General features: G+C 37.6%; 1 protein-coding gene across 1 annotated transcript in view; it reads right to left on the bottom strand.

Moving 5' to 3' along the window:
* LOC139128324 (uncharacterized) overlaps positions 1-14,886 on the bottom strand; it is a 76,803-nt gene that overhangs the window by 22,247 nt on the left and 39,670 nt on the right. Inside the window, exons 4-7 of the mRNA XM_070694119.1 lie at positions 14,554-14,639; positions 9,217-9,280; positions 8,558-8,821; positions 6,943-7,446 (exon numbers count right to left, since the gene is read on the bottom strand). Coding sequence (XP_070550220.1) covers positions 6,943-7,446; positions 8,558-8,821; positions 9,217-9,280; positions 14,554-14,639 — 918 coding nt within the window. The remainder of the gene's footprint in view (positions 1-6,942; positions 7,447-8,557; positions 8,822-9,216; positions 9,281-14,553; positions 14,640-14,886) is intronic.

Genomic DNA, 14,886 nt, shown 5'->3' with positions numbered 1-14,886 from the left:
AGAATTCAGTTCAAAATCCTACTTCTCACATATAAATCAACACATGGACTCGCTCCTTCATACCTGGCTGAACTCATTGAAATCAACACCCCTAGCAGATCTCTCCGATCAGTCTACAAACCACACTTAAAGTTCCACGAACTCGGTTAAAATCATACGGTGACAGATCCTTCTCCTATTCCTCATCAATTCAATTCTATGGAACAAACTGCCAGCTCCTATTCAATCAGCCCCGGACATTCGCACCTTCAGATCTATGCTTAAGACTCATTTCTTCAAGAGAGCTTACCTGTGACCTAGTGTAAAGTGCCAGTGAACATTGCTGATGGATACTGGCGCTATATAAATTATTTATCCTATCCTATCCTTTATCCTATGACATAGGTCAATGTCCTAGTGCCAACTTTGAATGATACTGGTGGAAATATATCTGAGTTATAAATGGCAACCAGGCAGCCATTATATTGCATTGGACTGTGAAACCAATAAACATGCATATTTATGATATGATAGGTCAATGTCCTTGTACCAACTTTGAAAAAATCAGTTGATACATATCCAAATTATATGGCTCAGGACGTCAGACAAAATCATAACAAAATGGCCACAAGGCAGCCATATTGTATCGGATTGTGAAACCAATCGCAATGCATATAGTTCAATGTCCTTGTATCAACTTTGAATAAAATCCGATGATACATGTACATATCTGAGTTATGGCTAAGGACATGTAAAAATTGTAGCAAAATGGCCGCATGGCGGCCATATTGGATCATATCTCAATTTAAACCAAATCAACATGCATATGTATGACATATGAAGTAATCCTTGTACCAAGTTTGAATGAAATGACTCAAGGCATCTCTGAGATATCTGCGTGAACGGAAGGACGGACGGACAGACATGACCAAACCTATAAGTCTCCCCGGACGGTCCGTGGGAACTAAAAAGCCAGTCAAGTATCAAAATGAGTAATAGCAAGTCAATATTGTGAAGTATCTTTAGTCATAAATGTATCTGTCTTTCTCCACTTCATTCAAGAGCCACCTCACCTTGACCTGGTTTCATGACTGACACTATTTTGCGCATTTGCACTTGCTCAATAATGCCTTACCTTCTAGCTCCTTGCCCACATCATATAGTTATACCAGTAAAACAGCAGTGGGTATTCAGTACATGACCTCAAATCGTGATAGGCGATTCGATCAACAAAAGGAGAAGTTTCACTTTTTTTAATGAAAATCCAACAAACTTAATATTAAAACAAGTCATTGACAATGACATAGTCCCCACTTGTAATAGGAGTATTAGTCTTGATGGGGCAGGGAAATGTGGTCATTATCAATAAGAAGTATCACTGGAGTGTATATGTTGAGATCTACGGGCACATAGGTCTATGTCGTTGTTCCCAATTTGAAACACATGAGGCATGTCTAAGTTATGGTTCTAAATCGGGAAAAAAGATTAGACCTCTAGCTGTATTGGCCAGCCAAGAAATACATATGCGCATAATAAATGAGGTACAAGATGTGACATCTTAAGGTCTAATATCCTATCAAAATTGGAGGTATAAAACTTGTGGTTACTGAGTTATGCGTATATGTATAATCAAGGTCAAAGGTCATCGAGGTCACGTGACATTTTGGAAAAAAATTGTATTGCTAATTAATCCCTATATGCCAAAAATCAGACCTCTAGCTCTATTCGCTTGCCCAGAATTAGATATGTGCATAATTAACGAGGTAAAGCCTGTTGTCATAAGGTCTCCCATCCTACTAAATATACAGTCTGCACGACGACCGGGCTTTTCCGGTACCATTACATGACGCGTAATATCGGCAAAAATGGCGTCTTTCAGTGGCGTCATTAAAAGTCAACAAAAGCCAACAATATCGCCAAAATAAAGACGTGGTTTTCTCAGAAACTAAGGTATATTTTTACTGTTTTTGAGATGGTAAGTGTCGGCTATAGGTCTGAAGAATATCGTCGACAAATTTTTTGGCAATATACATATTTTAAAATATAATTTTATCACTTTTCAATCGGGTAGCTAAAATTACTTGATTTTGAACGAACTCAACTTTCAAAACTTGTAATTTTTGGTCTAAAGAGACAATCGCCAAACTATGCAGATTAAACGTACCCCATCGTCAAAATAAATGTAAAATAAAGTCATCTGGGTCACTAGGCACGCGGTCGTCGGCACAAATGGAGCAAATTCACGTGTGTGAATATAGGGCAAAATATGAAAATTTTGTCAATTTTGTGGCATAATCCTGCTGTTGAGGACGACGCTGCTTGAAAAAGGCTGCAAGTGTCAATTTTGGCATAGCTTCCACAATACGGGTGCTAAAGTCCCACCCGCTCGGCCGGTGACCTCACTGCACGAAGAAATGGAGGGTACATTTTCTAGGGGGTCGACAGGACCTCTTTTTGAAACTTTGTAATTTTTGGTCTAAAAATCCTGTAGACAATTTACTACGAAAAATAAAGCCTTGAGGTATTATTAATTATTTATAAATGATTAATTTTTACTGTTGTTCATTAAAATGTGTTCTCAGCACTGTAAACTTTTAAGCGAAATGATGAAAAACCCTAAAATTTTCAAGCCAATTATGTTCCAACGTAAGTACCGTCAGAGGAATGCAAACCTCTCCAATCGGCAATGGTTTACTCCCAGCAACATACAGCTTTATGTTACTGATCAGGAGCTTGCCCCTCGTCGAGTGAAAACGATTGATTGACACATGTCAAATTCCAGTCGTAAGGGCGCGAAGCGTGGCACTAGCCAATCCCTTACCACTTTCGTGAATGCAGCTTAGCCGATTATTATTGCCCTCAAAGTATGACTCATCAGCTATGCCTTAATAAGGTAAAATAGGCATAAATAATAAAAAAAACCCAGGCTAACAAGGTGGCGCGAAAATCGCATATGTTGTAAACAAATGTTCATGAATAGTATCACATGACATCTCAGAGCTGTGCCTATTGGTTGAGAGTGTAGACATAATGAGGTCATGCATAATGAGCTGTCGTGTATTACTCGCGTGCTCATTCATAGCTTGACCGGCGAGACACTCGGAATGCACGAAACTTGCACAATACGGAATGACTCGTCCGTGTATCGATCAGTACATTTTCTTTATTAATGTAGTAGAGGTTACTAAGAGGTAAACTTGTGGTAGCCCGTATTTGTTGAAAAAAATCCCGACAACTAAAATTTCTGTCGATCTCACAACTGGTCTGCCATCGCAGTCAGTGTTGCAAGTGTTCGATCAGAAGGGGTCATACTGCTGCCTACGCCCATCACTGCCCGACAGAAAATTTACCTTCCAATATCTGTAATCAGTCTGATTCTCTGTACCAGAGCCCATAACTCTCTATAAAACCTTACAAAATAATAGTCCCAGCCATCGATTTTCCAGTGAGTGTCAACGATCATCTGTGGTATGTCCATGCATGGATCTATTTTTTACATCCATGGTCCATGCAACGATAATCGTATCCGGTATCCAAACACTGCCCATCAGGAAATCAGTGCTCCAATTATATATTGATGACAGCTTTGGGACAGGATTCAGTCATTGTGAGTAAAAACAGAGGCATATCAATGTGGTAGTACTCATTGGGGACTGGTACACATCAGCAGCTCGTTGGTTTTCAGACATCGAATCTTGACAGTATGACAGTCGATGGGTAGTTGGACCGGTCGGGAAGTTCATGTAATCGCTACATTTAGACCTTTCAATCTAGGTTTGTTCCATTAAAGCCATTTTTGTACCTATCTTTATTTCTACTCTAGAAAGATAATAAGCTTTAAATTTGATCTGTTACTTTAAGAACCATGTGAGTTTCTGTTCTAATGTTTTGATGTTATAGCATCGACATCGGTCAACTCTCGCCGAAGTGTCAACTATTTATGTGCAGGGTGGGAAATTTAACTGTCATAGAACACGTGTATACGGAGGTTGTAAACGTTTTCAAATCATCAAGAAAATAATTATTTTTATTAAATAAATTACAAATAATATCAAATTATTGTAGAATATCTTCATATGATAACAAATATTAATTGTTATTTATAATACCTCAGTGGGTGAACCCACCCATTAAAGAAAATGGTTTCTCACATGATGTCGCACATGCCAATCACCCTACAATACCCAATCAAATCGCTGGTACCGGCCACACCTCAAAAGCCGGGTTATCGTGCAGACTGATAAAGGAAATAGCACTTGTGGTTACTTATTTATTGACATAAACGTATACTTTAGGTAAAAGGTCATCGAGGTCACATGACATTTGGTCAAAAAATTTCTATCCTATAGTTATCCCTATATACCAACCAGATATGAACTGAAAATGCTCACGTGTTTCATTTATATATTGCAATTATGTGTAAATTTGAACCTTTGCCACATGTTTGCAACTTCATTGAAAGTATTATGATCAACAAAATGAACAATAATCACCGCTGATTTATTCTAAAAGGTCATGAAGTATACAAATATGTAATCAGCTGAAATATAAATATTAAAGTTCTTTGACTGCTGTCATTGTATCACCATTTTATATAGCAAGTGTAGTTACTATTTGCCAAGTCCCCCAAGCCATATATGCCGAGCTGTGAAAGCTCATTAGATATGCAAATTATAAATTAGCTGACATGAAAATGTGAAATGACTTTGGATAATTTTTTAACCAGGTATAATCATGAATGTCCATAGCATGTTTTGCCAACTTTGATCAAGTAATTCCCAGTATATATCCCTCATAAGCAAAGTTCATTAAATATGTAAATTAGGAATTAGCTTAAGTAAAAATGCTTAATGATTGTCAATAATGTTGTATCATGGTATCTGCAATATATGTAGCAAGTTTTTCAACTTTGGTCAAGTAAATTCAGATGTATATCTCTAATTAGGAAAGTTCATTAAATATGCAAATTAGAAATTGGCTAAAGTTAAAACACTTAATGACTTTCAATAATGTTAAATAATAGTATCTTTAATATACATACCAAGTTTGGTCAATTTTGATCAAGTCAATTCAGATAAATATCCCTAATTAGGAAAGTTCATTAAATATGCAAATTAGCAAGTATCTTTCATGTAACCCCTTAATGGTTCCCACTGCTGATATATCTTCTTATGATCAACGTTTGTAGCAAATCTCATCAAATTGTGTGTTGTGGTTTTTAATGTATATCCATTTTTTTTAAAATCATTAATTATGCAAATGAGTGAAAAGTATGCAAGCCACACTCACCAAAAACTAATCAGTTCTTGCCATTTGCTAACTGAATATATGTACCAGATTTAATTCTGATCTGACAAGCCGTTTTTCAGATATTGGACCAACAGACAGACACACAGACGGACAGACAGACAGACAGACACACGGACACACAGACAGACAGACAGACAGACATCGCTGCGACATATGCTCACAGGTGTAAACACGTGAGCAAAAAATCAGACATCCAGCTCTATTGGCTTGCTCAGAATTAGATATGTGCATAATTAATGAGGTACAATATGTGGCGTCATAAGGTGTCCCATCATACCATACATGAAGGGTGTAGCACTTGTGGTTACTGAGTCATTGACGAATATGTATATTTCAGGTCAAAGGTCACGCAAGTCACGTAACATTTTGTCAAAAAAAGTGTATTGCTAAGTTATCCCTATATACCTAAAGTCAGACCTCTAGCTCTATTGGCTCGCTCAAAATTAGAAATGCGCATAATTAATGAGGTACAATATGTGGCGTCATAAGGTGTCCCATCACAAGGGTGTAGCACTTGTGGTTACTGAGTTATGGACAAATATGTATATTTGAGGTCAAAGGTCACCGAGGTCACGTGACATTTTGTCAAAAAAAATTGTATTGCTAAGTTATCCCTATATACCAAAAATCAGACCTCTAGCTCTATTGGCTCGCTCAAAATTATATATGCACATAATGAGGTACAATATATGGCATCATAAGGTGTACCATCCCATATATGAAGGGTGTAGCACTTGTGGTTACTGAGTTATGGACGAATATGTATATTTGAGGTCAAAGGTCACCAGGGGTCACGTGACATTTTGTCAAAATATCTGAGATATCTGCGTGAAATGATGGACGCGGACAGACATGACCCAATGTATAAGCCCCCTGGACTTCATCCATGGGGACTAAAAACTCTGTCACTGCATCCATTTTGCAATATGAATACGATGAGAAACTAAATTTTTATTTTTCTTGGCCTTATACATGGGAGTCTATGGAAAACTGACTTATACATGGGAGTCTATGGAGAACTGCCTTATACATGGGAGTTTATGGAGGTGTAAACTAAAAAGTCCTCTAACATGGCCAAATTTGATCGGATTGTGAAACAAATCGACGTGCATCTGTATTGGGTAGGGTACGTACTATCCTTTTGCAAAGTTTGAAAGAAATTGACTAGGGCATGTCTGAGATATCTGCGTGAATGGACGGACAGACGCACGGACGCACGCACCGACATGACCAAACCTATAAGTCCCCCTGGACTGTGTCCGTGGGGACTACATGTATAACAAGCAATACAATAGCGGTACGGGCAACATTTTATATCTGCTTTAGAAACACTCATTTTCTCTGATTTTTAGGCCATGTTTACCTTAAAACCTATTGTTGTTTGCCAGCTTTTGACAAAACCAACCTTTTTCATAATGGTACTCCACAATGTCTTCAAATCTACCATAATGTTCAAACACTGATGTATTTTAGACCATATACTAAGATTGAAAGCAAGTATGGACTCTCAAGTTCAGACACAGTAGACTGGTACATACATACAGACTTTTACCTACAGTAAAACAGTATGAACTCAAACAGTATAATAGCCATTGGAAGCTCAAATGTGCAGTTGCATTGTCATTCAGGTTATGTATTTTGATATTTACTAACCTGTTTGTTCCACTTCAGAGATAACATTTTCACCAATTTGAAGACTTTCTGTGACTTTCTGCTGCAGTTCAATGTCAGTTTGAGCATCAGATACCTGCTCTAGTCTTGTCCTCAGTTCATTAATAAATTTGTCTTTTGTTTTCAGCTGTGATTTAGATTTTTCCAGTCTGTCTGTCAGACTTTGAATTTTCCTATGTTGTACAGAAACTATTGTCATATACTCCTGACACTGCTTCTTTAATAGTGACTTTTCAGTCAGTACTACATTTAACCGGGTTCCCACGATTTTCTTTGTCTGCAATTTAGACTTTTCTGTGTTCAGTTGACTTTGTAAAGACTGAACTGAGGGCTGTGCTAATGTCAAGTATCTGATGTCAGAATCTGTGAGTTGTTGTTCACTGGATTGGAGTGGGAGTAAACTTCTGGCTTGTAAACTCAAAGTTTCATTGATCACGGTGATAGGAGGAGTTAGTGTGCCATGCTGGGTGAGTTGTTCATCCAATTCTGTAATAAAAGAACATTTTCTGTGTATCATTCTGGGTCAACATGCATAGTATACTCAGTGGTTTTGGTGGACTGGCAACATGACAGGGAACTCGGGTAAAACTCCTCTATTTCATCTTACACATAAATATTTTTCAATCTTAGTAATCCTTGCTCAGATTACAAGCATTGATTTTCAGTTTCCAGTGAAGCTAAGAAAAGCTTCCTTATCTCTACCCTAAATGTCACATAATGAATTTCACAATGCCACTTAAACTTTTATCAAGAGTTAAATTTGTTTCAAATTTTGAATTTTAGAAATTAGACTTTGCAGTTAAGCAAAATGAAATGGAGGTGTATGAACTATAGAATGCTTGTGGCCACATGGCCTATATCAAGTGTTGAAAGACCTCCCACCCAACCCCCTTATTCCATCATAACAAGGTACCAGCACGTGACACAATAATGAAACTCATATTATATTTGACACTTGTCGAAGTGCAATGTGGTTTAAAAGTTACGTTTTAATATCCATGGATATTTAAGGTAGCAATATGCATGCTTAAAAACTGAAAGGCTTATACTTTTGCTCAAACTTTCTTCTTTGATGCTTCAAAATATTCTTTCACACAACTCAAGCATAAAACAGGGGTCAATGGGCAAAAGTCTGGTATAAAAAAACAATTCACTATAATTTAACAATATTTGACATTCAAAATGGTCCTCATTAGGGGACGACTGCATTAACTTGCATGGTACCTGAAACCCGAGTCCTTGCCTTAGCAACTCGGGTGTCAAACAGAAGACTTTTAATCCCCAAGGTGTGCATGTTCAATTGTTATGTTTATCTAATCCAGCTGGTGCTATTGTAGTGCCATTGTGGGAAAGGCAGGTCTGTGAAATTGATCCTCTAGGGAAGTAGGGTATTCCGAAGTTAATGGAGCCTTCCGGTAATGTTGTCCCTGTGTGAACTCTCTGAGGGGAATTTAAATTTTAGAATTTCATCAAAACAAGGTGGTGAAAATTTCATTTAATACTCCTAATACTCTAATGAAAGTCAAGAAAAAAATTGAGAACCTGAGTATCTATCCCCAAGGAGCACACTACCATAAAGAAACTTTTGGTTACTTACCGTGGAAGGTTAAACTCGGACATTTGACATCAGTGACCAGATACCTTGTAACACTGAGTAATGACAGGATTTCCTGTCTAGACGATAGGATATGTTGAATCCTGTCTGTCATTGTCATCACTACTTGGATTATATCAAACTGATTTCCTTTCTGTCTGATATACTCCTCAGCTTTGAACAATGAACAGACATTAGTCTCTGTGGATTGGTGGATTTCATGAACAGGATCAAGCTTAAGGAGCATTAACGTGAACAGTTCTTTGTCTGCAAGCAAAAATTAACAAATATTGGTTGTCAAACCATAGCAAATCCTATAGAGATGTTTTCTGATATGGGTTGCTCTGTAAAACTCAAGTACCTGAAGTTTAATTCTTGCTACATGACATCAGTAACTTCAACAACATTCATTACATATCAGAAACATAAGTGATGAGGACGAAAATTTAGTAATTGTATCATACAGGAGCAGTGCTAACAGTGTTTGGTGGTGAGATTGATGTTAGAGTGAAAAAACATATTTTAGATATTAAGTTACCGTGATGTTCATGTATGCATGTTTGAGAAAGTGTCGACGTTGTTTGTGCCCTAGAACTATATTAGAAAGTTCAAAAGGGTCTGTGATTGTACACAGTGGGTCAATAAACTGTACGTCTACTCACTCTGTTTCTTGTCTCCAAGAAAACTATCGGTAAATTTGCCCTCACTGAGACTAGTTTCTTCAGCCTTTAAAAGATGTTGATAAAACCATATTATTTACATTTGTTAATGAAAAACTCTTTCACACTTTCACACACATCTCCAACCAATGTAACAGTTATTTGTTCTGCTGGCAAAATTAAAGGCCCAATAGCTGTATCTTTTAGCATTATTTTTGTGATTTTACTTCTTAACAAATAATCGTTGATGACACAGTCCCCACTTGTTCATGGGTACTTTGATTACAAGTCGTCAGAGAGAATAGAGTCCTCTTCATTAATCAGGTCTGTGATAAAAATACTTTGATACAGATGGCACTCAATGGCCAAGAATGAGTTCCATGTTGATGAAAACATAAAAAGCAATGTAGGCCGCTATCCTAATTACAAAAGGTCATTAAATGAGTCAACTAGGAATTAATCGACAGGATGTTGCCAAACATTTTTGCATACTATCCTAACACTAACAGATTATCACTGGTACCATATTTCATAAAGTTTGATCACTCTAATTAGGAAAGTTCATTACATATGCAATTTACAAACTATGGAAATGACACTGATGAATGTCTTTTTTACTGTTAAAGCAATGTGAGCTTAACATCTGTACCAAGATTCATGAAATTTGATGCAGTATTTCTTGACATATCAGCCTAATTACGAAACTTCAATAATTGACATGATACTGCTACATGACGTGAAATAAGTTGACGAGCATATGTATGAAATAGGTCAATGTCCTTGAACCAACTTTGAATGATACTGGTGGAAATATGTCTGAGTTATGGCTCTGTACATGAGAAAATCATAACAAAATCGCCGCCATGCTGCCATATTTGATCTTACTGTTTAAAAAATCAACATGCATATGTATGACATAAGTCATATCCAACTTTGAATAAAATCAGTTAAGACTTGCCAGAGTTATGGCTCTTGACATGAAAAAACCATAATAAAATTGCCATCATGTGGCCATATTGGATCATACTGTGAAACAAATTGACGTAACTATGTATAACATAAGTCAGTGTCCTTGTACCAACTTTGAATAAATTCGCATGATACATGTCTGAGTTATGGTTCCGGATGTGAAAAATCGTACAAAATGGCCACACAGCAGCCATATTGGATCGTATCACAAAACAAATCAACAGTCCGGGTGATTTCCAAAATTGGCGACTCACTATGATAATGCATTCCGGCTTTTAGCCAATCATCGACCAGATTACATCATAACTAAAGTACAGGTCATGCTAGGTCACAAATTACCCACCAAGTTTGATTGGCGGTTTTGGGCCGCTTATTAAGCCTCTGTCTTGTGAATTTCGATGAATTTGGACTGTCAACATAATCCACATGTTCTGCAGAAGGTCGTGTCCAACAAGAAGTCCGAAGAGTGAAGAAATATTCGAAATATTTAAGATTCATTTCTACCCCCAGTTTATCGATTTTGCTCAAGTACCCAGAATCATTTTGTAGATGTTCATCATCTCTATTAGAAATACTGTTATAAAGGTTATTTGTGTAGGTACGCATATGGCGTTTTGCAAAAAGGAAGAGCGATGTCAGAGTTTTAAAATGATACCTGTTTTGTAGTTGTCCTACGCAGACTAAAATTGGTACGCGATTTTTAAAATGTGTTGACAGAGTGGCCACACAACTGTTTGACATACGGTAGAATTTCTGACCGCTGCCATCTCCGATACAAATGGGGTTTTCTGAATGATCTGCATAGGTACACGATTTATATTTTGCAGGACTTCAGGCCAGAGTCCAGGAATCACAGCCATATATGGGGTTTGGTTTGGTTTTGAAATGTGTTTTGACAGAGTGGCCACACAACTGTTAGACATTAACAGAATACGGCGCGAGAGTTCGACACAGTGTGGCATACGTAACCAAGGACGCATGTGGAGGTTGCCAGGAAATACAATTTTACTCATGGTGCGCTGGCCGCTGATTGGCTAATGATAGGGGAAAATATTATGGTATAGCATTGCCAATTTTGGAAATGACCCAGATTGATCAATGTGCATATGTATTACATAGGTCAATGTCCTTGTAACAAGTTTGAATAAAATTGGTCGAGACGTGCCTGAGTTTTGGCTAAGGACATGAAGAACAAATTGACGTGCATATGTATGACATATGAAGTCATCCTTGTACTAAGTTTAAATGAAATCGCTCCAGGCATCTCTGAGATATCTGCGTGAACGGATGGATGCACGCACACACGGACATGATCAAACCTATAAGTCCCCCCGGACGGTGTCCATGGGGACTAACACAAACAAGTTTTTGGGAATGTTCATTTAGGTGTGTTTATACAAGTATAATAAAATGTCAACTGGGACTACATGTCCAATTTTGAGCAAGATAATTAATAAATGTCTGCCAAAACATAAAATGGCGCCCTCATGCAAATACAGCAAAAAACACAGTACGCGGTGCATATATGCATTGGAATCTTCACAGAAACAACAGAGTAGTCAAATATAATGCCTAGTGCTGAATGTTTTCTACTGGGACATCGTATGCTTTCTTTCTTTGTAATATTACCAGTTTTTAAACATGGCGGGAAATCAAAATAACGGTTAAAATTTAAATTTATCTGTCCAATTTTTCAGTAATAAAGGACATATCCTTAAATGTGTAGAATTTAAAGAAAACCAGAGAAAATAGAAAGCCTCTTTCAGGTCAACAAATTTCAAGAGTTACAGCTGCAGGGGCTGTAATAGCTATTCATAAAGTCTACAGTGCTGTAAATCAGGTTAAAAGGCCAAGATTTTAACTTATCATCTGGCTATGTATGAGCCATGCTGTGCACTGTGTAACAAGTCACATGTTAATTCCTCATTTCAAGGGTCTAACTCTAAGCACTATTAAAATCGTCATGAACTGCCTCGTGACCAACATGTATAGTGTTTACAAGACAACTCATAGGATATGAATAGAATACTTCAAATCAACTTACACACTTGACTGTACGAAAACAAGTTGAATTCACCAATTGTCATTATAAACTACACCTACAATCTTGCAGACACTGAGAATGATTTAATTTTTTCTGAATACAGGAAAACTTTCAAATCTTTCTTCATAGTATGTTACATGTATTTTAACCCTTTGCAGCCCAGAGCGCCCTCAAACGCCCTATGGGGGTGCGGCCAAAGCGCCCGAAAGCGCCCGAACATTCCAGACTTCCGGGTCGATTTGAAAATGCGGGAAACGTAACGGTTTTCCGTGATGAACGTATCATCATTTTCTGATGACGTACTAAGCACATGTTAGGCTACATTTTCCCGCTCATAAATATACAAGTTGCCATTAAAAGTTTTTGCACAAAATCGATCGATGTTTTCTCGGACGCGTCGCTAAGTTTGAATTTTAATTTTTTGTTTACGTCCTGCCGTAGCGTTAACCCTCACTGAAAAATCGCGGATGTCGGTCGCTCGAATACCTAAATCATGAGAATTTTCCTTGACAATGACGAAAAGGAGGAATTTGAAGGCTTTTCAGACGTAGACACAGTGAGTGACATAGACGTTGGCGAGATCGATGCAGCGCTACGGCAAATACTCCAGTTTTAGGACTTCAAACTGTAACCGGAAGCGCCCGATATCTTGCGTGAGATCCATCGTCGTCCCATGGTATAAAATTTCGATCTTCCGAATTTTCTGGTCGCTGAATCTGGCCCTTATCATCGTTTAGGCGTCGGAGCTCATCCAGTAGATTATTTTTTCTGTTGATTCCGTTTTCAAAACGTAGAAACAGTGAGTGACATTGACGTAGGTGAGATCGATGCAGCGCTACGGCAAGTACATGCTGCAAACTATAACCGGAAGCGCCCGATAATTAGTGTGAGATCTCATAGGGTCGCCTCATGGTTGGAAATTTCGATCTTCTGAATTTTCTGGTCGCTGAATCTGCTTTTTATCATAGTTTAGGCATCGGAGCTCAGCCGATGATTACCGCTGCCTTTCCGTCAACAAGTTGTCGATGAAATCAACCACTACGCGACTCAGTGTCGATGGTCCGGCGCCGACGTAAACCAGTACTGGTATGAGACGAAGGTTGATGAAATGCGGGCGTTCATAGCAAAATATTTTGATCGAAATTCACACCATGCCAGATGTAAACGACTACTGGTCAACAGACGACAGATTACAAGTACCGGGGATCGCAAAAGTAATGCCAAAGAAACGATATCAGAAGTATTTTCATGTCAATGATAATGAACTCGATGTGCCCGCCTGTGACCTCAACCGTGCATGATCGTACGTTCAAAGTTCGACCTCATCTTGACCTCAGGCGTTCAATTTTCTTTTCCCGCAAATTACGGTCATTTCGCCAGCTGTCGATTGATTAGGCTATGATAAAATTCAAAGGCCATATGATCCAGTACATGCAAGCCAAGCCAGTCAAGTATGTATTTCAAAGTTTAGATGCTTACTTGTGCCCTTAGCGGACACTGTCTGAGCACAGTCCCTCTATCCACGGACTGTGGTCTGAGCTTCGATCCCCAGAATTTATTAGAAAGAAAGGCGGACGTACACGGTACAGGCGCCAAAAAGAGAACTATCGTACCCTCATTTTTTTGAATTAAAGACACTTTAAATAAATAAATACTTTTATTTTGTTGTAAATTTGATAATTTTGTGTTCAATATTACTTTTACTTTATAATACGTTTAAAAATGATGCAAACATTTCCTCAATGTGCCATGAAATTTTGCACAAGTTGGTTGATGATATATAATAATATGTACGGCAAATTCTCGGCTCTATGATGCTACAACAATTACAAAATTAGAAAAACATTGATTTTCAAAATAACATCATGTAAAAAAAGAAGAAACACTCAAATTATGTGTTTTGTTTATTTTTATTTCATCTGGGACTTCTTACCTGAAAAGGAAAGCGTAAAACTGCGCAATAAATCAGCTGCCAGCTTCATTTGATGAGGAAAAGTGTCAAGAAAATTTCTTGACTTCCCCATCAGCAATATATCATTGGAAAGGAAATTTTATAAGCTTTAAAATAATTTCAGGTTGCTGTAGTCAGTTTTGAGCCACTTTTTTACAAATTTGGAATAAACAATACACTGTTAATGATTACAGAATATTTTAATTTTTGAGTGGGGAGTTCTGGTCTCCACTGTACATTGTTATGCAAATGAGCTGGGCTGCAAAGGGTTAACAATGCATGATGCCAAATAACGTAAATTTGCAGACAATCTTGGTATCTTATTGGCTTGGATGTACATGTATTTAAATGAATTCTATAATTAAGTTTCACTCACTGAGGAACTAAACTTGGTATCTTCAACACTGTCTTCTGATTGGACGTCACTGTACATTGTCATCGGTTGAATTCCACTACCATCTCCTGAAATTTAAATATCAAGCAATATTTTAATATTCACTTATTCCAACATATCATGGACAGGATTAATAGAAGAAGTAGTTGGAAATCAAGTTTTAATTACTTTGACATCTTATTTCAGTATGTCTACTATACCTTCTTGGAAAATTCACAGTGGCCATATTGATATGTAGGACCTATACTCAACTATTTCATGTCATCATTAGAGGAATATTTATGGTTATTCAATTGAAGGTTCTCTTTTGAGGAA

This window comes from Ptychodera flava, unplaced genomic scaffold (assembly GCF_041260155.1).
Source record: "Ptychodera flava strain L36383 unplaced genomic scaffold, AS_Pfla_20210202 Scaffold_49__1_contigs__length_964681_pilon, whole genome shotgun sequence".
In the NCBI taxonomy this organism is placed as follows: domain Eukaryota; kingdom Metazoa; phylum Hemichordata; class Enteropneusta; family Ptychoderidae; genus Ptychodera; species Ptychodera flava.
This window is presented reverse-complemented; position numbering and strand designations above follow the sequence as displayed.